The 26495-nt window shown below is 37.6% G+C and overlaps 1 protein-coding gene across 1 annotated transcript in view; it reads left to right on the top strand.

The window, feature by feature from the left end:
• The window catches only part of C9 (complement C9), an 83741-nt gene that overhangs the window by 10715 nt on the left and 46531 nt on the right, over positions 1-26495 (top strand). Inside the window, exons 2-5 of the mRNA XM_005556778.4 lie at positions 5041-5146; positions 5537-5681; positions 5949-6096; positions 13965-14103. Coding sequence (XP_005556835.2) covers positions 5041-5146; positions 5537-5681; positions 5949-6096; positions 13965-14103 — 538 coding nt within the window. The remainder of the gene's footprint in view (positions 1-5040; positions 5147-5536; positions 5682-5948; positions 6097-13964; positions 14104-26495) is intronic.

Genomic DNA, 26495 nt, shown 5'->3' with positions numbered 1-26495 from the left:
TAGACCATGTAGAGCTCTCTAGGGAATGTGCTTTTGTTTCCTATCACAGCTGTAACAAATTACCACAAACGTAGTGGCTTAAAACACAAATTTATTATCTAACAGTTCTAGAAGTCAGAAAATTGCATTAAGTTTCACTGGGCTAAAATCAAGGTGCCAGCAGGGCTGGATTCCTTTCTGGAGGCTCTAAAGAAAAATCATGTCCTTGCTATTCCCAGATTCTACAGCTGCCTGTGCTTCTTGGCTCATTGCCCTCTTCTTCCATCTTCAGAGCCAGCAACAGCAGGTGGAATCCCTTTTCATGCTTTGAATTTCTCCTGCCTTTTTTGTCTTCACATCTCTCTCACCCACTCTTCTCCTTTAATGAGCCCATGTAATCAGAGTGGGTCCAACCAAATAATACAGGATGATCTCCCCATAATCACATTTGCAAAGCCCCCTTTGCCGCGTAAGGCAACATATTCACAGGTACCAGGAATTGGAACAGGGATATCTTTGAGAGTTGTTTTTCTGCCTATTGCATTATGTTTAAAAAAACTTAGACTTCATCACAAGAGTGGTGGGAAGCTACTGAAGGTTTCTGGTAACTGAATGGTAAGATCAAATTTGCATTTTTAAAAGACCCCTCTGGATGCCTTGTGGAAACTGAATTAGAGAGTAATTTTTGTAGTCATCTGGGAGATATATAAGGTTGGTGTAGACAAGAAAAAACATCTGAAAGAGATGAAGAGAATGGATGGATTTGAGAGTCATTTACAAGACTGTAAACAACAAATTTTTGTTGATGGCATAGATGAGGACTGAAGTGCAGGATGAGACAAGTAGCACCAGGTCTCTAATTAGAATGACTGTGTAAATGGAAGTGCCATTTACCAAGACAATAAATACAAGGGAGAAGCATATTTGAGAGGGGAGAAAAATTAATGCACTTATTTGGGAATGCATTGAGTTCAATAAGCCATGAAGACCTTCGAGTGCATGGTCCAATTGGAAGTTGTATTCAAAAGTGTAAAATTCAAGAAAGATGTCTGGGCTGCTGACTTATCTCTGGGTGTCTGATATGGTTTGGCTCTGTGTCCCTACCCAAATCTCATGTCAAATTGTAATTCCCATGTGTTGAAGGACAGGTATAGTGAAAGGTGATTTAATTATGGGAGTGGACTTCCCCCTTACTGTTCTTGTGATGGAGTTCTCATGAGATCTGGTTGTTTAGAAGGATGTAGTACTTCTCCCTTCACTCTCTATCTCTTGTGCTATGTGAAGATGTGCTTGCTTCCCCTTCACCCTTCCCCCATGATTGTGTTTCTTGAGGCCTCCCCGGCCATGCCTCCTATACAGCCTGTGGAACTCTGTGTCAATTCAACCTTTCTTCTTTAGAAGTTACCCAGTCTCAGGTAGTTCTTTATAGCCATGTGAGAACAGACTAATACAGAAAATTGGTAACAAGAGTAGGACATTGCTTTAAAGATACTTGAAAATGTGGAAGTGACTTTGGAACTGGGTAACAGGCAGAGGTTGGAAGAGTTTGGAGGGCTTGGAAGAAGACAGGAAGGGAAGATGAGAGAAAATTTGGAACTTCCTAGAGATTTGTTGAATGAATTTGGCCAAAATGCTGATAGTGATATTTACAATGAAATCCAGGCTGAGGTGGTCTCAGATGGAGATGAGGAACTTATTGGGAACTAGAGCAAAGGTCCTCTTGCTATGTTTTATCAAAGAGATTGGTGGCATTGTGCCCCTGCTATAGGGATCTGTGGAACTTTGAACTTGAGAGAGATGATTTAGGGTATCTGGTAGAAGAAATTTCTAAGCAGCAAAGTGTTCAGGATATGGCCTGGCTGCTTCTAAAATCCTATGCTCATTTACATAAGCAAAGAGAACTTATATTTAAATAGGAAGGAGAGTGTAAAAGTTTGGGAAATTTGTAGCCTGACCATGAGGTGGAAAAGAGAAACTCATTTTCTGGGGAGAAATTCCAGTCAACTGCAGATATTTGCAAAACTAAAGAGGAGCCAAATGTTAATAGCCAAGACAAAGGGGAAAATGCCTTCAGGGCATTTCAGAGACCTTTGTGGTAGCCCCTTCTATCACAGGCTTGGATATCTAGGAGGTGAAAATGATTTCATGGAGTAGGCCCAGGGCCCCACTGCTCTGTGCAACCTTGGGACATGGTACCCTGCATCACAGCTGCTCCAACTCTAGCTGTGCCTAAAAGGGGCCAAGGTACAGCTAAGGCCATTGCTTCAAAGAGTACAAACCCAAGCCTTGGTGGCTTCCACATGGTGTTGAACCTGCAAGTACACAGAAGGGAAGAGTTCAGGTTTGGGAACCTCCACCTAGATTTCAGAGGATGTATAGAAACGCCTGGATGTCCAGGCAGAAATTTGCTATAGGGACAGGGCCCTTGTGGAGAACCTCTACTTGAGCAATGTGAAGGAAAAGTGTCAGATTTGAGCCCCTGCACAGAGTCCCCACTGGGGCAATGCCTAGTAGAACTGTGAGAAGAGGGCCACCATCCTCCAGACCCCAGATTGGTAGATTCACCAGCAACTTGTCCTGTGTACCTGGAAAAGTTGCAGGCACTCAATGTCAGCCCATGAAAGCAGCTGCAGGTGTTACTCTGCAGCGGCACAGAAGCAGAGCTGCTCCTTGCATCCACATTCCCTGAACATGAGAAATGGAGTCAAAAGAGATCATTCTGGAGCTTTAAGATTTAATGTCTGTCCAACTGGATTGTGGACTTGCATGGTGCCTGTAGCCCCTATCTGTTGGCTGATTTCTCTTTTTTGGAAAGGGACCATTTACCCTATGCCTGTACCCCCATTGTACCTTGGAAGTAACTAATTTGATTTTGATTTTACAGGCTTATAGGCAGAAGGGACTTGCCTTGTCTCAGATGAAACTTTCGACTTGGACTTTTGAGTTAATGCTGGAATAAGTTAAGACTTTAAGGGACTGTTGGGAAGGCATCATTGTGTTTTGAAATGTGAGAAGAACATGAGATTTTGGTGGGACCAGGGTGCAATGATACAGTTTGGCACTGTGCCCCCATCTCTCATGTTGAATTGTGATTCCCACATGTTCAAGGAGGAGCCTGGTGGAACGTGATTGAATCATGGGGCTGGACTTCCCTTTTGCTGTTCTCACGATGGAGGTCTCATGAGACCTGGTTGTTAAAAACTGTGTAGTATTTCCCCCTTTGCTCTCTCTCTCCTGATGTTATGTGAAGCCGTGCTTGCTTACCCTTCACCCTTCTGCCATTATTGTAAGTTTCTGAGACCTTCCCAGTCATGCCTCCTGTACAGCCTGTGGGACTGTGAGTCAATTCAACCTCTTTTCTTTGTAAGTTACCTCGTCTCAGGTAGTTCTTTATAGCCATGTGAGAATAGACTAATACAGTGTCGTTAGCATAAACATGAAAACCAAAGTTCTGGGGAAAATATAGAGAAAAATAAAAGAGAGAGAGAGAGACATCCAAGGACAGGACCTTGAGGGAAAATAAGTATTTCAAGGACTACCAGAAGAAGGGGGCCTGCATAGAAAAGTAGGAGTACTAGGCAGAGAAGAAAAAAAGAAATGAAAAAAGAGCCTATAATCCAAGAGAAGAGAGTGTCCTGAAGAGCAACAGTGGTCAATACATTGAATGTCATGAAGCAGTCAGTAAGATAAGAACTGAAAGGAACAGTGAGGCACATGGTAGTCATCACGGACTTGTGCAAGAGCAGTGTTCACAGGGCAGGATGGTTGAGAAGTGTTTGGGATGTAAGAAACAAGAGATGAGGGTGCTAACTACTTTCTCAAGAAATATGGCTAAAAAGAATATAGAATTTAGGAGTAACTAAAAGGGCATGTAGAGATTGAAGGAGGAGATAAGACTTGTTCTTCGGATGACAAAAAAACATAAATGTGTTTCAAGCAATTATTCTAAGAAGTGTTATTGTGAAGGGCAGGAGGGAGATGGGAGTGGCTGGAAGAAAATGTGAAATCAAGGAGGGTGCATGATTTGTTCATTCATTGGCTTTTTATGTTTAATGTCACAAACTTGAACAGTTTATACTACACATGGAAAGGAGAAAGTAGAGACGGAGAGTTTAAAAGGAACAAGATATTCAATGGATCTGAGTCTCCAACGGGAGCTGGGATCTAGAGCATTTGAGGAGAGATTGGCCTCGCCTAGCCTTTTCTGTGGTTTAAGAGGCTTAGCTATAGGAAGGATCAGTGTCAGGTCAGGCAAGTAGAAGTAGGGAATTTGTAGGATTCTTGTTTGGTGGTTTCTGGTTCTGTTGTGTTTTCTTTTTTTATAATTATCCCGGGTAATATTTCAACCAGAAGAGACTCAAATGGTGAACCAACAGAGAAAGGAAAGTTCAAAGCCAGAAAAGCACTGCTGAGCAGTGGGCCTGGGGGTGGAAAGGGAGGCATAAGTGCCAAAATATATGTTAAAACTCAGAAAGATCAGGAATAATTCCTGAAGTGAAGTGTGAAGTGGCAAAGCATCCAGTTTAGGGCATACAGAATACCAGAGAGGGGACGCCTGATTTATGAAGTGCCTGCTACAGGAATGGCTGGGCCTGGGCTGGCTGACTTAAATTTGCAAGAGAATGAGGTAACTTAGCCTCACCAGTCTCTTGGTGAGGGGTGGCGTATGGTGGATGGCAAGGAAGACACACACAAAAGAAATAAAATCAGATTTCTAGCTTCATTAAGTTCATAATCTAGTTGGAAATATAAGATTAATCTATGTAAAACACCTGGAAAGATGCTTGGCTAATTTTCATCTTTGTCGTTATTTTGTTGTTTTAAATATTTGCATTGCTAGGAAGTTAAAAGTTAACTTATAATACAGACAAAAATTAAACAAAAAGATGAGTTGAAAATACAAAACATCATGCAATTAAGGGTGAAATGAAATATACAGTAAAAAGATAAATGGTGTAATTTGAGAGGGGATAAAGTACAAAATGAACTGTGTTTGTGAAGACTTCTAGGAAACAAACATACACAATGGTCATTATAAACTGGCATGTTCTATTATCTTAGTTATGACCCACAGCCAACAGAAAGCCGTGGTTCCGCATCGCACATAGACTGCAGAATGAGCCCCTGGAGTGAATGGTCACAATGCGATCCTTGCCTCAGACAAATGGTAAGTGTTCATCTCCCTTCCCCACTGACCTCCCCAAATGGAAACTGTATTGCTAGCCTCTCCAGAAAAATGACTATGAGGCAGGGAGCCCCACAACTGAGTACCAAACCCAGAAAGAGGGATAAACATTCAAATGTATGTTGCTAACTCTTCCAGGAAATCTTTATGTTGTACAGAATACTAAATGAGTGTCCAGAGGACTCATCTGTATAAGAGGCTGCCAAACCTAGAATGCAGAGTGTTACCCTAAATGACATCAGTCACTTCTTCCACTGCTTCTATCTTAAAACCATTGACTCATTGGAGGGATATAGTTGTATGAATGCACCTTTAGACCATACACTTTTTTTGGCATTAGAAATTCTAATTATTCTAACTGATATTGTGCAGTTTCGTTCAAGAAGCATTGAGGTCTTCGGACAATTTAATGGGAAAAGTTGCACCGATGCTGTGGGAGACAGACGACAGTGTGTGCCCACAGAGCCCTGTGAGGATGCTGAGGATGACTGCGGAAATGACTTTCAATGCGGTACAGGTAATCTTTGTGCTCCAGTTGCTCATTGTGGGTTTCTGTGTGCCTTCCTGAATGAAAAGAAAAGAAAAAAAAAAGCATATGCTTCTAGACACCTGGATTTCCAAGCGTGAAAGGCCCCCAAAACAACCATCTATATATTCTGTATGAAGAACTCAAATGTGTTTTTCTGAGACCTCACCTCCAGGGTTAAAGTGCATATGATAACTTCAGAAAGAAAGAAAAAATTTGGCATTTGACACATTGAGTCTTTCCTGATTTTGATGGCAGGCAGATGCATAAAGAGGCGACTCCTGTGTAATGGTGACAATGACTGTGGAGACTTTTCAGATGAGGATGATTGTGAAGGTGATCCCCGTCCCCCCTGCAGAGACAGAGTGGTAGAAGAGTCTGAGCTGGCACGAACAGCAGGCTACGGGTCTGTATTTTATTTGTACTTTTTCAGATGAAGATGAGTGAAAATGATCTCCATCTCTCTCACTGTGACAGACTGGTAGAAGCATTTGTGTGAGGGACGCAGGTGATACAGCTGATGGGTCTGAATTATTTTTGAACTACCTTTGAGCTTAAAGGAAGTGCTAAATAAGCATCTCAGGATAATTTGGACAAATTGCCTGGCCTCGGTAGGGGTCTGTAGACTGGACTAGATGATCAAGATTTTAGATGATTGTCTCTCAGTCGAGCAAGAGATGAAATCTCTCATTTAGGAACCTCTGGGAGACCACAGCAACATTGACATGACATGTTAACATTTGGAATGAATTTCCAATAGGAGATCGAGCAATTCAATTCAAATATTTGCATTGCTAGGAAGGCTGTCTTCCATTGGAACTTCTCCTGGATCTTGGGAGTTTCCAGCATTCTGGAGCTGACCCAGGAGGAATGTGATCAGAGGAAGCAGTTTTGATGCCAGAGGATGATTATGTTGAGGTTCTGGTTCTCATCATAGAGAACTGACATTTCACTCATTTTCCATACAAAACCTAGGGCCTCCGGACAGGTGGCTGTGATCTCAGATGGGATGTCTTGGAGTTTAGAACTCAGGACTATACAGAATAGAGAAATTCAGTTCTGTTCTGTTCTGTTCCATATATAGTCAGAGGGCATCCTAGGAATATCTACTACACGGCCTCTCTTAGTCATTCTGAGCGGTTTTTTTTTTTTTTTTTTTTTAATACTTTAAATTCTAGGGTACATGTGCATAACGTGCAGGTTTGTTACATATGTATACTTGTGCCATGTTGGTGTGCTGCACCCATCAACTCGTCAGCACCCATCAACTCGTCATTTACATCAGGTATAACTCCCAATGCAATCCCACCCCCCTCCCCCCTCCCCCCTCCCCGTGATAGGCCCCGGTGTGTGATGTTCCCCTTCCCGAGTCCAAGTGATCTCATTGTTCAGTTCCCACTTATGAGTGAGATAATGCAGTGTTTGGTACCATCAGAGTGAACAGGCAACCTATAGAATGGGAGAAAATTTTTGCAATCTACTTATCTGAGCTGTTTTTGATAAATGTGGATTTGTTGCTGTTTTTGGTAAAAGTGGATTTGTTGGAAAATTGTCCTCAACAAAGACACGGTCATTATTCTACCCAGTAGTATATTGAAAGAGATGGTATATGACTTTATTTCCTCACCTATAATGTAATGTGTCTCCTCATAATTCCAGTGCCTGAGTCATAGTAGGTGCTCAGTAAATACTTGGTAGGTGGATAAATAGGCTAATTATTAATTAATGAATATCTATCAAGTGCTTTCTAAAATATTGTCAATTGGCATCAGGTAAGACTGAATTTCTTTTCAGGGACAGGACTCCAGTTCTGGGTATGGAGATGGGAAGATGAAAAAAGATAGGGGTGATGGTCAGAGCAAGACTGGTAGAAGGGTAATGCAGTGGTTCTCAATCAGTGGTAATTTTTTCCCCAGCAGACATTTGACAGTATCTGGAGACCACTGTAGCTGTGACATCTTGGAGGGTGCGAGAACGGGGAGTGCTATTGTTATATAGCAGGTGGAGGCCACAGATGATGCTAAGCACAGGACAGCCTGACCCTAAGCGTCAGTGCCGCGGTTGAGAAACCCTACACTAAGGTACTAGGCAGTTCCTATGATAAGACCTCTATCAAGTTTAGCTAATGAAGGACATGTCTCCTCTTTCTAAGCCAAATGAAACTTCTACTTCTTAAGTCTAGGTAAGAAAAATATCCCAGGATACCAAGAGTCAGGTACCAGATAAAGCATTTCATGTGCCCTTCATACACTTTATACAGTCTTGTTCAAGCAACGTTCAAAATTACTTACAGTGCCTTTGGCCCTTAGCCTAAAGGTGGAAATCTTGAATCAAATGAATGATCTTAGGCCCCTAAGCTCAGCAGGCCCTCTTAGTAAATTGTAGGCAGTAAATGGTATGGGAGTTTTCCCAAACCTCATAACTAGATGATGGTGTGCTCAAATGAGTCCTGATTCTTTTTATTTATCTCCTCAGGGAAAGATTGTGAGTCCATGGTGAAAGCCCATTACTACTTTATTTTGCTTTAATTGAGATTCAAGAAACAATTTTCTCTTTAATCTCAATAAAACAGCTTAACATATGTTATTTATTCTCATTCAATGCAAATTTATAGTTTGTCTTATAGGAAAGGAATATAGAAATATTAGCCCATTTAGCTGAAAAACAATCATTCCTAATCTATTGGTTTCCTTTGTTCAGGGAAAATAAAAATTTGTTGCATAGCATTTGCCAGGGAGTTTCATAATGAAGCAGGGTTAGCTAGGAATTCTTAAATATCTCACGCTTTAACACAGTCAGGGTTGGGGTTGGGGACTATCCCACAGCTGAGTCTTCAAGGCTGTGTAAGAAGGTAGGGCCCCAGCTATGGGGAAAGGTAAGAGCAAGGCTGGTAAAAATGGAAAATGCAGTAGGTCCTGATAGAATCAGTCCATCAACATTTTTTATTAAATTCCCCATTACCATGAGTAACAACCTATGTTAAATTTAGTCTTCACAAAACCTATTGTTCTATGACAACTTTCATTTGCATAATACTTTAAACTTTTCAAAGTATTTTTCCACACTGTATCTCCATAGATTTTCCTAATAATCCTGGGGGATTGTTAGAGGAGGTATTATATTCATTTTACAGATAAGAAATGAGTGAAATAAATAAGGCCGTTTGAATGATTAGTTTCTAGTAGAGCTGAAACAAGTTTCTCTGAGTCTCATAAAACTATATTTTTCTATTATACCACCTTACCCTCTCCTCGTTAAAACACCAACCAACACCCACAGCAGTTCCCTCACATCACTACAAAATCCGTAAGTCTTAACTTCAACACCTTAACTTCAAAGCAAAACTAACCTTAAAAAATGAAACTCCTTAAGGAGCTACTTATCACACAAATATTTGAATTAAGGAATATAGGAGAGTGGTATAAATCAGTAATTAGTATTTAGGAAGAGGTTTCAAAACAACATTTATTGTTATATTTGTAATAGTCTTTCATACCATTAATGTTGCATGTTTACTTACTATAAACCTCCCGTATTCTTATATGGAGCTGCAGATTCTTTGCGAAATAGAGGTAATAGGAGTAAACTCCCTAATTATAGCAACATGCTTATAAACTACATCTACCCAATTCAATCTGGACAACCTCAACAAGTCCTATCAATAGTCACATACAGTTAGATTCTTCTACATGTGAAAGTCACAAACACTCATGGTAATTAATTTATACTGTTTTCATTTGAAGGCCTCTCACACCTATGTTCTTATGCCAGGAGAACTGAGTTGTATCACAAATGTTTCAGCCTCTTATTTGAAGGCATCTGAGATTCTCCAGAAGTGTTTAGGGAAATCCCTCAGCCCATCTTGCATTCATTGAAAAGGCATAAATCCAGCCAACTGTAAGTGATGTACAATATGCAAGGAATTATTTTTTTGTGATCTAAGCATAACACCACTTCTGTGAAGGGAGCTTTCTCTTCAGTTCACCTGGTAAATTGGAACTGCCTGTGGTTCTAGATGCACGTGTGAAAACAGGCATCTCTAAGCACTGCCAAAGAACATATGTTTTTTTTTATTTCCCAGATGATGACTTTCCATCCATGAGAAATGTTCATGTTTCTTGGCAAAAAAAATTTGGCTTATTCTAGACTAGACTGGCTGTCCCTGTAGTAGTAGCACCAAGTCCAAAGCTTTTGAAACATTTATTCCTTAGTTGTGCCTTAGACTGTGGATCAACTTTATTGTAACTTTCCAGATGGGTCCAGCTAACTGGCCAATTTGATGATCTATAAAACAGTAACCTTCAAACTAGGATATACATACCACGGGGTACACAAAAACTTGCCAAGAGGAGACAAGTAAGTCTTAAGGTAATAGTTTCCTCAACTATTAATTATTTAGCTAAGCTAATAGTAAATCCTCAACTTCCGTATGTACATGTTTTTCACAAAATTAATAAGCATGACAATTCAGCTGCATCCAAGTTGTCAAGCCCACTCTCCTTTCTTGCTTTTTTAAACAATCACTTACTTCTTACTTTCTAAGAGCAGAGTATACTCCTCACCCATCTCACATTTACTACAGAGAGGGAAAAAAGAAAACAATAAACAACTCCAAATGTTAGTGCTCAACTGGACTCTGACACCTTGAAGTTTTGTGATCTCAAATTCTTTTTATCAACATTGAAAGATTGCCTAATCAATTTTTAGATAATGGAGCAAAAAAAATTTTTTTGATGAAAGACCACTAACTATGGGATCTCTTTTTGGTATATAACTCAGAAAAAGGGATTAAAATTTGTGTGACATTTTTATAAGAACATTTATTTTATTCTTATCTACTTATTTATGTGAGTAAAGCTTCTCAGCACTTACAACTATAAAAGTGAAAAGTAGGAATCAAATTGATACTGAACGCCATCTCTTCCTAGCACCATGAATGAATGAAGTAATATTCATTCATGGATACAGGAACCAACATATTAATTTAAAAAGAAGACTCATTCATTTCATTAAGATAGCTTTCCAATAAAATTTTACTTATGTTTAGTAATGATTTTTTTAAATTTACTATTAATAAAGAATTTTTAATACTTAGACCCTATGGTCAAAGAGTATTTAATATTTTAAAATTTCAATTAGTATCTTTTTGGTACAGAAAAGTATGACAAGGTAATTAATGAAAACTTTCAAAGATAAACTATATTACATTAGGTTAAAATTCTGTGGGGGAAATGGAATAGAAATATGAATTCAGGAATAAAAAGGGGCATAGAGTATATAGGAAGTCTGTGTGCCTTCTGTTCACTTTTGCTGTGAACCTAAAGCTGCTCTAAAAAGTAAAGCCTACTTAAAAAGCATAAATAAAAAGGAATAAAAATAACTAAAAAATTTCCAACTGTTAGAAAAATATCAGTGCTGTACGACCCAGCATCACTACAGCATTTATATTTATTGATTTTATTTTTAAAGTGGTAAAATAATTATATGTTAAAATACAAATAATAACAACATTATTAGGAATTATATTCTTTGCATCTACTTAATCTTAAGATGAAAAATATTAGATATCACACTAAAAATGTACAGGAAAACATAATTTATCAAAATTCCTTTATGGGGAGACGAACGGAATATCTGAAGACTATTACCCTCATCACATGCCATTTCCGTCTCTGAGCTCTTACCCACACATTTCTCCTGCACTAGCCCAATCCTAATTTACCCACCCCTCAAAACCCAAATCAAATCTTTCTTCTTCTAAAACTCTTTTAATGACGTTCCCATGGTGATTTCTTCCTCCAGAAGACTCAATGTGTAAAGCACTCACATGTACCGCTCATTGGGCACAAGTACAATCCTCCCTTTCTACCCATCAGGGATTGGTTCCAGGACTTCCCACACGTACAAAACTTTTAGGATGTTCAAGTACCTGATATAAAATGACATAGTATTCGCACATACCTATGTACATACTCCTGTACTCTTTAAATAATCTCTGGGTTACTTATAACACCTGATACAATGTAAATGTGATATAAATGGTGCTATACTATAAGGGAAAAAAGTTTGTACAATCTTATCATAGATGTAATTTTTTTCCAAATATTTTCAATCCATGATTGGTTGAATCCACAGACACAGAGCCCACAGATATGGAGGACTGACTGTGTATTCTTCCTTGGTCTAGTTTTTGAAATTGGTGATTTTATGTTCTACTCCTTAATTTGAACACAATTCGCGTGGAAGCAGAGAGTATATATAAACTATCTTAATATTCCTCCCTGCCAATTGCAAACGCTGTACCACACATAGATATGGTAGTCACCTAAGAGCTAATCATCAATATAAACAAAGGTTGATTTCATTGTTCACTGAAAACAAAGAGGTACAATGTCTCTGTTAATGTAGCTACACGGGATATGCAGTTCACTATCATATAAAGAAAATGTAGCTGAGGTCTTGTTTAAGAAACAACCCAGGTCACTTGCTTCCACTATTTTACCTCTTTGTGGTGGAGAGGTTGCGTCAAAACCTTAGTGATACAAAATAACTGTTTATTTCTCACAAGACTGGGCTTCACTGGGAGATTCGCCTCAAGCTGCAACAGCTGGGGTGGTTCTGCTTTTCACTGGGGTCAATGATAGCCAGGTTGAAGGGGCAGCGGCTACCCATTAGAAGCCCTTTTCAAGGCAATGGCACAAATACACGAAAGTAAAGGCAATGAATGAGACCTCTTTATGCCCATGCTTTGAACTGGCCCACTGTCACTCTCAACTACATGCCATTGGCTAAAGTAAGTCACATGGCCAAGCACAAAGCCACTAGGGAGGGAAGTACACTTTGCCTGTGATAAGGTCATGGCAAGGGTGTAGATGCAGAGATGGGTAAAGAATTGGGACCAAAATTCTAATCTATCATGAGGAATAAGGTGTTTAAAAAAGTAAATCAAATATATAATTTATTTTCTTTTTTCTCATATTCAAATTAATAGGTCTAATTTTTGTCCCTATATGAGAACTTTAGGGCCATAGCATTTTTCATGAAAGGTATTTTGGTGGGACAAGCAGTGAGAGGTGGTCCATTTATCTATATGTCAGCCTTGAGGAAGATATTTATGTGTCAGTTTGTTAACTTGCTTTCCATTAAAGTTGAACCACTTTAGATTCACTAGAACTTTGTAGATTCAAAGTTTATGTAAAATGTGCTATTTGTATAAAGATGTTGTTTTTAACTCACCCACTAGCAGCAGGAAACCCTTTCAATTATTTCTCTTGCATAAGGCATGGGTTTATGGTAAACTACCCACTCTTTGACAAATTGGTCTTAAAACCAACATCCAGATTTTTAATCCAGTTCATTGGAGTTAGGAATGTGGCCTAGGGCAATGGAAGAGTTTGTGGTTTTTGTGCCAAGGTAAGTTACAGATTTGATCCGCAAACCTATTGGCCTCCCTGGCTTGGGGCCATTTATTCCAGATACAGCCTAAACAGCAATGACTGTTCCTCCAATTAACAGAGGTGTATTTCACAAGGAAATAACTGCTTCTTGTTCGTATATTGTTTCTAAGCCTAGAAGTAAAATTTAACTTTTTTTAAAAACTAAATAAGATTTATATTTATGAATGAAAGCTTGCCAAATAAAAATATTTTGCTGTGGGAAAAAATATAACTTTTGAGAATGCCTTTCCAGGATGCTGAAATTTTTGTGTTCAACTTGGAAAGTGTAATGGGAATAATACAAGCCTGGAGGGAATGAGGTTCTTGACAAGCAATGAGACAGCTGGAGGAAAAGGCTTAAGTTTAAAGAAAATGGGGAGGGAGAGAGAAAGCCCCAGTGTTGATTCATAGATGAAAAATTACATGCATATGTTATATTGGCCCCCTGAGATGCTCTGTTCTCAAATAATTTAAATAGTTGGTATTACAGCATCAGTTATTGGTTCACTAAGGGAGGTTAGGTAAGAGTTACAGCAGTGAAGTTAAAACTCCAGGAACCAGATGGTCCCATGTGCCTTACTTATTGCATTTCTTTCATTGCACTCTAAACAGTGCCTTAGTTGCCTAAAAGAGTTCATAAGGCCCTCCTAAGGTATGCTTTCTGCCAGGGACGCTGAGCCAAGGTGAACAGGCTCTTGCTTCTGTTTCTGATTATAGCACACACATATTGGGTGACGGTGACATGAACTGAAGCTGTCTCACTTTTTCCAGCTACAGAGGGCTGCCTTGCATTATGTTGTGCTATTTCCACTTCTGATACTACTCTGTTCATTCTCAGGATCAACATTTTAGGGATGGATCCCCTAAGCACACCTTTTGACAATGAGTTCTACAATGGACTCTGTAACCGGGATCGGGATGGAAACACTTTGACATACTACCGAAGACCCTGGAACGTGGCTTCTTTGATCTATGAAGTAAGTCTCCTCAGAGGAAAACACATTGTTCGACTTTTGGCTGAAAAATTGCTTCAATAAGTTTAGTGCCAAACAATGTGAAAAACTCAGTAGAATGATAATTTCACAAGAACACAAGACTCAAAGAACAGGCGATGTAGTTTGGATCTCTCTAGAAACATACAATTGTGTCTTCTCAATCCTCAGTAACATGCACCTAGTGATAAAGATGTGGCAAATACCTAGACTCCATAGAAAGAATTATCTAAGGATCTAAGATAACTAAAAATTAAATCAGTGCTGATTTAAGTGGTGATAACATTGCTTCCATGCTACTTGAGTTTTGCTGTTATTGTTTGCTAGCCTCCTGATGAAAACTCACCTTTGCGTTGGTTTTCCTTCAGAATCCCCCTATGAAGAGCCTGCTTGACTAATGTGAGTGGCTATTTTCACTCACCTTAAACTCCTCTACCTCTTGAAAATGATTTATAAAAATGATTTTTTACTCTAATCAACACTATTCCAAACTTAACTATCTTTCCTAAAGTCACCTAATTCTCTGGAACAATGACAGACTGTAGCCCTCCACCATTAAAAGGATTAATATTTATCACCTTTAGAGATTCCTTCTTTGTTCCAAACAAGATATAATAAATAATAATAATAAGCTTGTTCTGACCCAGGAGCTACAAGAGTCTGTTTCTTAAAATGGTCCCACTGGTAAAGGAGACCCTTAAGGTCTGCTTTATTCAGTTATTACAAGATTCTTATTGTTATCAGTCCCACCAGTTTGAAAAATGTGTATGCTTTTAAAGAAGCATGGTTAATATTCCTTTACTTTCTGAAAATATAATAAATCAGTCCCTACATATTGCAGCCAGAAGCATGTTTTCTCATGAATGCTAAGACTGTCGTATCTTGACCATTTGACTGGCATGTTTTTTTTCACATGTGGTCATGTTTCTTATACCTATAAGTCAGAATATAAGTCCGTTGCCAACAAATTTGAGGAAATCTTTTGGACTGTTGGTTTTTCCCCATAATACCACGTTAAACTTCTTTAAGCACAGATTTTTGGGATGGAAAGATGACAATCGTTTTTAAAAAGTATTACATACATTCTATTTTCTTAAATAGAAAATACCAAACATGGACGCCTTGGTCATTGCTGATGGGAGAAGGGTTATTGTTGTGTTGATTTAGTTTGTTTGGAGTTTAGTCTGCATTTTAGTTTTTCTGTTTTCACCACTGTGATCAACTCTTAGCTTCTCTAGTGGGGTAATAACTTGTATGACATAGGATGGTGAAGGCTAGGGGCTGCCCAGGACTGATCTTGAAGCCACATTTGGTGAGGAAACACTGCTTTCCCTTATCCATAACCCTGGAAACAGATGTGTTTCAGCATTTCAGAATGTTTGAGATTTTAGAAAGGTGATGTGGGGCTTACCTGTATATGATATACATCAAAGTGGAGTTTGAGCAGCATCGCATAGTCTAACACATCAATATTTCTGTAGCAAAACTAATCTATGTTCACATATGGTGGGAAAAATAAAGATTATAGATACCTTTTACTAGTTCGGGTGAGATTAATACCTCCAAAAAAGTTTGATGTCAAGCTTATTAGAAAGAAGATAGTAATTGTGAACTTGAATATTTATGTGGTGCCAACTGGGGTAGTGGGAGTTAAATAGGGATTGGCTAAGGCCTCCAAATCACTCCCTTGCTGCTCCCACTGCTGATAATCCCCTTATTCAAATCTGTTATGGTCTCAGAAAATAAGTAGCCAAATTTGTTATTATTATACATAAAAGAACACAAACTTTTATGAGGGGAAATATCTACTTTAACTCCTTAGAGGGAATTTTTTTCTTTAATTCCTACTACTTAATGAAATATGTCATTTACTTTCTCATGTGTATCAGTAATACCTGAAGGCAAATTATACATATTATACTTCTTTATAGCTTATTACCAATACCAACTCAATATAATACTCACCAGTTTTTGTTTGATGAAATGATTTTTAACTCTTGCCTTAGTTACTTATTGGCAATAATTTATGGGCTTTCATTTTTGATAGAATGATACTGGTCCATCATAACATGGGAATACACCTAAATAATTACATCTTCTTATCATCCATTCATACTCTCTCATTTAGGGTCTTTCGTCTCAAATGGGCTGTGGTTCTAGAGCCACTCTGCTCAGGTTGAAATTCCACCTCTGCCCCTTAGTGCTGTAAAATCTCAGGCAAATTACTTATCATCATTGTGCCTCAGTTTCTTTATCTATAAAATAGAAATAATAATGCCTACCTCATGGCGATAAATGGGTCTAAATATGTGAAACACTCAGGAAGTCACTGGCATATAGCAAGCCCTCAGTAAACATTAGCTATTATTCGTTTTAGAATATAATTAGTAAAAGACTTAGCCAAAGCTAGGTACATAATTAGTGGTCACATAATAGGTCAAGATTTACTGACCACTTTATAAATTAACGGTAATGACCAAGAACAATTGTAGTCAGTAAAAAGGGGAGAGGGGAGTGGTGATTGCATTTATAACTTAGGTCCTTTTCTACTTACTTTTCTTTGGTTCTTTCTTCACTTTTGTTGTTGAATAATAATTTGTAAGCCTAACTCATGTTTCAAGTGTTCATTATAATTCTTCTTAAATCTGAGTCTCCATGAAAATGTAAGAATTGGTAGATGAACAAAAATTTGCAAAATGCACCCAGTTTATAAGTATACTTTTCACCCCAATCCTGCCAAAATCCTGGGTGACTTCAATAGCATGTGGGCTGCCAAGTATTTTTTGTTGCCTCATAACTTCCTATACCATTTTACTATAGCCACTCTTATTTCTAGCCACCTAACCCTTGACTTTGTATTTACCAGAATTTTGCTGTCTCTGAAATCTGAAAATCCAGCTTTTAAGCCTCTCATCTTATCACAATTGTCTAACCTCTCAGCTGTCACCCTCATTTATGCCCACAAACCTCTGCTTGGCCTCATCTAGACCTTCAGGCTTTTTGGAATCTATTTTTCTCCTGGTGTATCTTGTTCCTCCTACTCTAAATTATTTTGTTCATCCAAGCTAGATCCATTTTGACTACATTTGCCAATATTAGCAGTGTCCTTGCTTTCCATTCCTCCTATAATCAAGAAAAACTGTGATTTGGGATGAACTTTATTATTTTCTGCCCTACTTATAAACTTATACTGCTGAACACTAAAGAGAAAATTATGCTCACACAAAAACAGCTAGCATTATAATTTCAACTGGATCCTCCACACTGTTCAGTAGGTCCATGATACCTTCTGAGGCTTTCCTCATTCTTGTTCTTCACAGGAGCAGGCTCAATCTTTCAGCAACACCGTCAAGCCTCTTACTGTTACTCACCGTCTTGATCCTGGGTGCAGCAGATGACATTAGCTCCAACTTAACAGAGAATACCCAAGTCTTAGGCAGGAGCTTTCCAAGTTGTTTCTTCAAAGTTATTCTATGTACTTACTTTGCTACTCGATCCATCTTTACATCCTTCTATTCTCTCAGTAGGAAGTTATTCTTTCTCTTCCCTAGCCTGGATCCCACTCCAAGTACCTTGCTAGACATTCTACTAAGCCCCCACTCAACCTTTCCTTCTTTTTCCTTCCACTCTGGGCTTCATATATAAATATTTTTCAAGGGTCTCATCTAAAAAGAAACAAATGAAGAAACCTCTCCCATCTCTGTATACCTATGTTGTCTACAGTTGCTATCTCAACATATGTGCATTGCATTTATTCCCCACTCTCTGTTATCTTGTGTCTATTCATTTTTCAACCCTCTTCAAGTCTATCTCAAGCTTATTTTGAGCTCCCTTTTGGAGAATCCTTAAATAGTATTGAACTCTTTCCAGAGTTCCTAGCTTGCTTCACTAATTTTTCTCTATATATTCTTCTTGAGTGATTTCCTTTTCCTTTTCTCCTATGGCTTCGATTTTCACTCTGTTTGATTGCATACAAATCCTATGTTACCAGCCCACATCTCTCTTTGAACTAGATGCTTGTATATCCAGTTGTCTGCCATTGTCACAGAGTCAACATACCTAAAACCGATAACCAATCTTACTCCCAATTTTCTGCTTCTTGCTCTTGAATTCTCTGTCTTGGTAAGTGGAAATAATATCGCCCTAGTCATCAAACTCAAAACCTGAAATCCCTCCTTAAGACATTCTTTACAGACTCATTTCCCTCAAAACCCACAATATCCAATCAGTCTTCAATTTCTATTATTATAATCTCCTTTAAATCTGTTTCTTATTCCCCATTCCCACTGCCACTGCCTTAAGCTGCCATCACTTCTCATGTAGGAATGACTCAAAATTGTCTTCTTAGTTTATAGCCTCTAGTTTTTCTCAACTTCAATCATTCCCCACATTTCAGTATAAAAATAATAAATCTGATCATTCTCCTTGCAGCTTAAATTTGGTGAGTGTCTATCTATAGCCTTCAGTGCAGTAGTCAGTCTCCTTGGCAAGGAGTACAAAGTCAATCCTGATCTGATTTTTGATTGCCACTCCACCCTCAGCTTTCTCCTCTGAATTCTCTATCTTCTAAAATGCTTCTCCTACAAATAAATGCAATATGCTTTGATTTTTTCTCTATTTTGCTGTATAATAAGTATTTTTTGGTTACTATCTCAGTCTTTTATTGACCACAGAATCCTGAAAAATTAATACTGTACACTATGCTAAATAAATGCCTATTGAATGAATAAAAAATTCATGCCAGCATATTAACAGTCTAAGTTAATATTTCTAATGAAGGCAAAGAACAAATATTTAATTGGAATTGCCATTAAAGTTGACAGCAAAATTGCAAGCAGAGGCTTAATAAACATTCCAACTATTCTTTCTACTGGCAACTTAAGCCCATTTAGAAAATCTAGCAGCAGATAAAGCTTACTACATACCTGGTCATTTGTCCTATGTTGATGTTTCTCAAGTGGAAAATATGTAGTCTTTCTCTACAGAAACTGCTATCTTGAAAGGGACTCTGTTCTACAAATAAACTCATGCATTCAAGGTTGAAGTCATAGGCAGGGGTCAACTCATGAAAGCACTCATGTACCATAATAAATACACTGAGCATAATCCTGAGCATAATGAGGGAGCCACTCCAGAGAGCAAGATGCTGAGACTTTCATTTTAGAACTTCGTGTTTTGTAGAAATAAATTTTAAGGGAACAAGACCAGAGGTAATGAGAACAGAAGGAGGGTATTTTATGGTCCAAGAAGCAGATGACGAAAGGCTAATCTGGGTCTGTAATAGTAGAGATGAAGAGGAAGGATAAAATCCAGCATATTTAAGAATTAAGAGATTAGTAATAAATTGGAGACAGTATAGCATATGATCAGTCACGAAGTTCTGAATTAAGACTCTCTGGGTTTAAATTTTGGTAAATTCCTCCACTTATCATCTATGTGAATTTGGGCAACTTAGTTATCTTTCCTGGATCTCAATTTCCATCATAAAATGGCATGATAGTAGTATACACTTCATAGAGTTTCAGAAATATTAAATGTGTTAATAACCATAAAGTGATTAGAACAGTGCCTATCACAGACTAAACTTTCTATAGATGGACCCTATAAAAATGGAAAGCCAAAAACAAACAAACAAATAGAAAAAACAACCACACACACATACACACAACCAGTGAATTATAGGCCATCAAAAGAGATGTGGGAAATTGGATGTGCAGGAAATCTACCAAAGAAGGAGTGGTTTCTATAATTTTGAGTTTGAGGGTCTATATGACATTAGATGGAGTTATCCTACAACAAGGAGATTATTTGAATCAAAATGGAGAGAATGATCTAAATTGTAAAAAGAGATCTAGGTGTCCATTAACATATACATGATCATTGCTTTTTTTTTTTTTTTTTTTTTTTTTTTTTTTGAGATGGAGTCTCGCTCTGTTGCCCAGGCTGGAGTGCAGTGGCGCAATCTCGGCTCACTGCAACATCAGCCTCCCAGGTTTAAACGATCCTCCTGCCTCAGCCTCCTGAGTAGCTGAGATTAGAGGCGTGTGCTACCATGCCCAGCTAATTTTTGTATTTTAGTAGAGACGGGGTTTCACCATGTTGGTCAGGCTGGTCTCTAACTCCTGACCTCATGATCTGCCTGCCTTGGCCTCCCAAAGTGCTGGGATTACAAGAGTGAGCAACCGCGCCTGGTGATCATTGCATTCTTAAGAGTGCCTGAGATTACCCAAGAAATGTACAATGAGGGAGAAGAGAAGAACATAGAGACTGAAGTCCTGGAGCACACAAACGTTTAAGACTTAGGCAAAGAAAAAAAATTCTATAGATAATAGAGATGAATTGAACTTGTTATCCTTTACTAACTGTCAAATTACTCCAAAACTTAATGGCTAAATGGTTAAGAATGTGAGAGTATCTTGGCTAGATGGTTCTGGCAGAGGGGTGCCTCAAGAGGTTACAATGAATCTGTTCTTCATAGATTTCTCCTTTCAATTAGTGAGAGATGGCTTTGATAATAATACGTGATTTATGGTTTTATTATCCATTTGTACAAATAAAATTTTAATGACGTCTTCAACAGTTTTCTCTACTTACTCTCTATTTACAACTGCCCTCCAAACCTCTACAACTTGAACTCTGAAATATTTCTTGATTGTGTCTCTCTCTTCCATTTTTAGTGCCATAGGCAATGTTTATTTCTTTTCAAGGAGCATTATATGAACAAATTCTTAGACAGGATAACTTCAACTGACCCCTATAATATGTCTGCCTCCTAGAACATGCAAGCCACTTGACCTTCTGTCTCTGAATCTAGCTTCTCCAACATCTGTTTATTCAGTACTCATAAAGAAACTTCCTTCCATCTTTGTGCTTTTCTGCTTTCTGTAATCTTGCCCCTTGGTCTCCTCTTCTAAGACTTTTGCTTTTCTCTCTATGATGGTTACAAGTATTGGTCCATTTCATAATGCTTAACATTAAGCCTAGACGTCTTTTGGCATGGATGGATTTTTGCATTTCCCAATTCAGCTTTTGTTCCTATGCTCTCTGGGATGACCCCATCCTCACAGTTTCAGGCTGTACTCGCAACTACCCGGCATAGTGAGAGAGGCTACTTTTTCTTGAGTCATTCAACAACATCCTAATTGATACCCTGACCAACAATCTGTTATATTTGAAAGTGGCCCTCTACACTGCTGAGTTGATATTTGCCTTATGCCATTTCCTTTCTAGTCATTTCACATACAAGTGCAGGTGCCTACAAATTACACCCCTCTATCAAAAAGCCACGATGTCACCAGTATTGTTCTTTTTTCTCACGATTGCTTTGGCCATTCAAGATTTTCTGTGGTTCCATACAAATTTCAGGATTGTTCTTTTTATTTCTGTGGAAAATGACATAAAATTTTGATAGGGATTGCACTGAGTCTGTAGATCATATTGGGCAGTATTACTATTTTAACAATATTAATTATTTCAAACCATGAATATTGGATATCTTTCCATTGATTTGTATATTTTCCATTTCTTTCATCAATGTTTTATGAATTTCATCATACAGCTCTTTCATCTCCTTGGTTAAATTTATTCCTAAGTGTTTTCTTTTTAATTCTGTAGTAGATAGTATTTTTAAAAGTTTCTTTTTCAGATAGTTTGTAGCTAGTGAGTAGAAATGCAACTGATTTTGCATGTTGATTTTGTATCCTGCAACTTTACTGAATTTGTTAGTTCTAATATTTTTTGTCTTTCTTTGTTTTTTGGGTGGAGTCTTTAGGGTTTTCTACATAAAAGATTATGTCATCTGCAGACAATTTTACTTCTTCCTTTCGGACTTAAGTGCCTTTTATCTCTTTCTTTTTCCTAATTGCTCTAGCTAAGACTTCTAGCACTATTTTGAACAGAAATAGAGTGGGCATCCTTGTCTTGTTCCTGACATCTGATAAAAATTTTCAGTTTTAACCACTGAGTATAATGGTCAATGTGGGCTTGTTGTATATGGCCTTTATTACGTTGAGATGCATTCCTTCTCTCCAACAAACCTAATTTGTTGCGAGTTTTCTAATCTTTAAATGACGTTGAATTTTATTGAATGCTTTTTCTACATCTATTGAGATGATCATATAATTTTTATCCTTCATTCCATCAATGTGGTGTATCACAATTGTTGATTTGCATATGTTAAACTATCCTTGCATCCTAGATATAAATCTCACTTGATCATTGTGTATGATCATTTTAATATATTTCTGAATTCAGTTTGTTTATATTTTATTGAAGATACATATACATATATGTTAATCACGGATATTAGTTTGTAATTTTCTTTTCTTGTAGTGTTTTTGTCTGGCTTTGGTATCAGGGTAATGCTGGTCTTATAAAATGAATTTGGAAATATTCCCTCTTCTTCAATTCTTTGGAATATTTTGAGAAAGCCTAGGATTAGTTCTTCTTTAAATATCTGGTAGAATTCATCAGTGATGCCTTAAGGTTCTGGGCTTTTCTTTCATGAGAGACTTTTTGTAGTACTGATTCAATCTTTTTAATCATTATTGGTCTGCATTTTCTGTTTCTTCATAATTCTGTCTTGATAGGTTGTATGTTTCTAGGAATGTACCCATCTCTTCTAGGTTATTCAATTTCTTTGTGCATAATTTTTCATAGTAATATCTTATGTTTATTTACATTTCTGTGGTATCGGTTGTACAGCTGTCCCTAGGTATCTATGAGGAATTGGTTCCAGGACCACTCACAAATACCTAAATTCTTAGATGCTCATATAAAATGGTGTGATATTTGCATATACCCTACACTCAGCCTCCAGCATAATTTAAATATCTCTAGATTACTTAGAATACCTAAGTCATGTAAGTGCTATTTAAATTTAAATAGTTGTTATACTGTAATGTTTAGATGATAATGACAAGGGAAATAGTTTGTACATGTTCAGTACAGATGCAACCATTGTAGAATCAACTACATTTTTGATCCGATGATGGTTGAATCCATGGATGCAAAATCCGCAGATATGAAGAGCCAACAGTAATATCTCCTCTTTCATTTCTGATTTTATTTGAGTCTTCTCTTTTCTTCCTGAGTTAGCCTAGCTAAAGGTTTGTTCATTTTGTTTCTTTTTTTAAAAACTAACTGTTGGTTTTCTTGGTCTTTTCTGTTCTTTTTCTGCTACCTATTTTATTTATTTCTGCTCTGATCTTTATTATTCTCTTACTTCAATTAATTTTAATTTAGTAAACTTAGTTTGCCTTTCTTTTTCTAGTTCCTTAAGATATAATGATAGATTGTTTGAGAAATTCTTTTTTGATATAGGCTTTTATTACTATAAACTTTTCTCTTAGAACTGCTTCTGCTGCATCCCATAAGTTTTGGGATGTTGTGTTTTCATTTTTATTTATTTTAAGATATTTTTAAACTTTTAATCTCTTTGTTGACTTATTGTTCAGGAACATGTTAATTTTTCCATATTTGTGAATTTTCCAAAATTTCTCCTGTTATTGATTTCTAGCTTCATACCATTGTGGTCAAAAGAGATCATTAATATTATTTTAATATTCTTAAAATGTTTAAGATTTGTTTTATGGCCTAATACATGATCTATCCACAAGAATGTTCCATGTGTGCTTAATAAAAACATGTATTATGTTACTTTGGATGGAATGTTCTGTGTATATTTGTTAGGTCTATCTGGACTAAAGTGTAGTTCAGTTCCAATGTTTCCTTAATAATTTTCTCTCCAGATGACCTGTCTATTGTTGAACGTGGAGTATTGAGAAGTTCCCTACTATTATTTTATTGCAGTTTGTCTCTCCTTTCAGATCTATTAATATTTACTTTATACATTTAGGTGCTCTGATGTGGGGTACATAGAAATTTAAATATCCTCTTGCAAAATTGACCCCTTCATTATTATATAATGATCTTCTTTGTCTCTTCTTACACTTTTTGACAAGTCAAAATTTTATCTGGTATATTTAGCTATCCCTGCTGTATTTTGGCACTTAAAGGTGAAGTGAGTCTCATAGGCAGCATATATAATAGTTGGGGCCTGCTTTTTAATCCATTTAGCTACTCTACATCTCTTGATTGAGTACATTTAAGATAATTATCGGTAGGTAAGGACTTACCACTGCCATTTTGTTCATTATTTTCTGGTTGTTTTGTATGTTCTTTCTGGTTGTTTCTCTCTTGCTATCTTCCTTTGTGATTAGATAATTTTCTATACTGATATGCTTTGATTCTTTGCTTTTTATGTTTTCTGTGTTTAGTTGATTTTTTTGTGGTTTTCATGAGTTACCATGCAGCTTACATAAAATATCTATAGTTATAATAGGCTATTTTAAACTGTTAGCAACATAAATTCCATCACATTTTTAAAACTTCTACACTTTTCCTCCCCACATTTTGTTTTTGATGTCACAATTAACACCTTTTTATATTGTGTATTATTTAACTATTATAGCTATTATTATTTCTAATAGTGTTGTCTTTTAATTTTCATACTACAGATATACTTGATTTGTACATCATCATTATGGTATTAGAGTATTCTGAATTTGACTATGTACTTAATTTTACCAGTGAATTTTATAATTTCATAAATTCTTTATGTTATGAATTTTCATTCTTTTCTTTCAACTTGAAGAACTCCCTTTAGCATTTCTTATAGGAAGGTCTAGAGGTAATGAACTTTCACAGCTTTTGTTTCTCTGGGAAATTTTTTATTCCTTCATCATTTATGAAGGTCAGAATTGCCCAGTATACTGTTCTTGATTGGCAGTTTATTTTTCTTTCAGTACTCTTGAATATATCATCTCACTATCTCCTGGATTCAAGGCTTTCGCTGAAATATCTGCTAGTAATCTTATGTGAGCTCCCTCATATGTGATGAGTTGTTCTTCTCTTGTTTTCAAAATTCTCTTTGTTGTATGATTTTTGAGTTTTACTGTAATGTGTCCAAGAGAAGATCTCTTCAAATATAGTGTATTTGGGGTTCTTTGGGCTTCATAGACCTGGGTGCTTGTTTTTTTCTCCACTTTGGGGAAATTTGCTGTCATTATTTCTTTAAATAAGCTCTCTACGCTTTTGTGTTTCTCTCTTCCTTCTGGGGCACCATAATACATATACTGGTTCACTTGATGGTGCCCATAGTTCCCACAGGACTTCTTCACTATTTTTTATTCTTTTCTATTTTTTGTTTTTCTGATTGGTAATTTCAAATGAACTGTCTTTGAGCTCATGATTCTTCTGCGTGATAGAATCTGCTACTGAAGCTCACTATGAAATTGTTCAGCTCATCTATTGTGTTCTTTAACCCCCTAAATTTGGTTGTTTGTGCTTTTTTATGCTCTCTCTCTATTGAACTTCTAATTTTGTTCATATATTTTTTTCCTGATTTCATCTAGTCTTCTGTCTGTATTCTCATGCAGCTCAATGAGCTTCTTTAAGATAATTATTTTGAATTCGTTTTCAGGCAGTTTGTAAATTTCCACTTCTTTAGGGTCAATTACAGGTGCTTTATTTTGTTCCTTTGGTGGTGTCATGTTTCCCTGATGATGTGTGATCTTTGTGGCCATGCATATCTATGCCTTCGAAGAAGTAAGCACTTATTCCATCCCTTAAAGACCGACTTCAGCAGGGATAACCCTTCATTAATCAGTTTGTCCAGAGATTCTGGGCAAGTCATCTGGCATGGTCCACAAGCAGGCTTGATGCTGGAGTCCTTGGGCAGACATGATTGGCTCCTTGATTCACTGGAGAAGGCCTAGAGCTTGGGTCTGCTGGAACGAGCCTCGTGCCTGTATCCATAGAGGTCAGCCTAGCACTGGAGTCTACAGAAGTGGGCCTGGACCCTGGGTCCAGTGGGTCCACTGGATCTTGAGGCTATAAGGACCATCCTGGAGCCTGAATTCATGAAGGCTAGCCTGGAGCCTGAGGCCAATAGGGCTGCCTTTGCACTGGGATGGGCCTAGAGGCTGGATCCCCGGTCTCAGGCCTGATTTTTGGATTTGCAGTGACCATTCTGGCACTGGGTGAAACTGGAGCCTGAGTCTACAGAGACCAGCCTTTGAGACTGAGTCCCAGATGCTGGCCTGGTGCCTGAGGTCATGGAAGCTGGCCTGAAGCTGAGATATATGGGTGCTAACCTGGCATAGCTGGAGGCTTAGTCTGCAAGTAAAATCCTGAGTCTGGGGATACAGAGATCAGCCTCATTCTGGGCCTGTCTAAAGCTTGAGTTGAGGCTGGAACCTTTGTCCATGAAACTGGCCTCAGGCCTGAGGCCACAGAAGCTGGCCTGGCACTTGTTAAGCCTGGACCCTGTATCTATAGGGTGCTGGGATGTAGCTAGAGTCAAAGACTGGAGTTTT

The sequence above is a fragment of the Macaca fascicularis genome, chromosome 6, assembly GCF_037993035.2.
Source record: "Macaca fascicularis isolate 582-1 chromosome 6, T2T-MFA8v1.1".
Lineage (NCBI taxonomy): Eukaryota > Metazoa > Chordata > Mammalia > Primates > Cercopithecidae > Macaca > Macaca fascicularis.
Note: the sequence above shows the minus strand (reverse complement) of the source record. Positions and strands in the feature narration are given on the sequence as shown.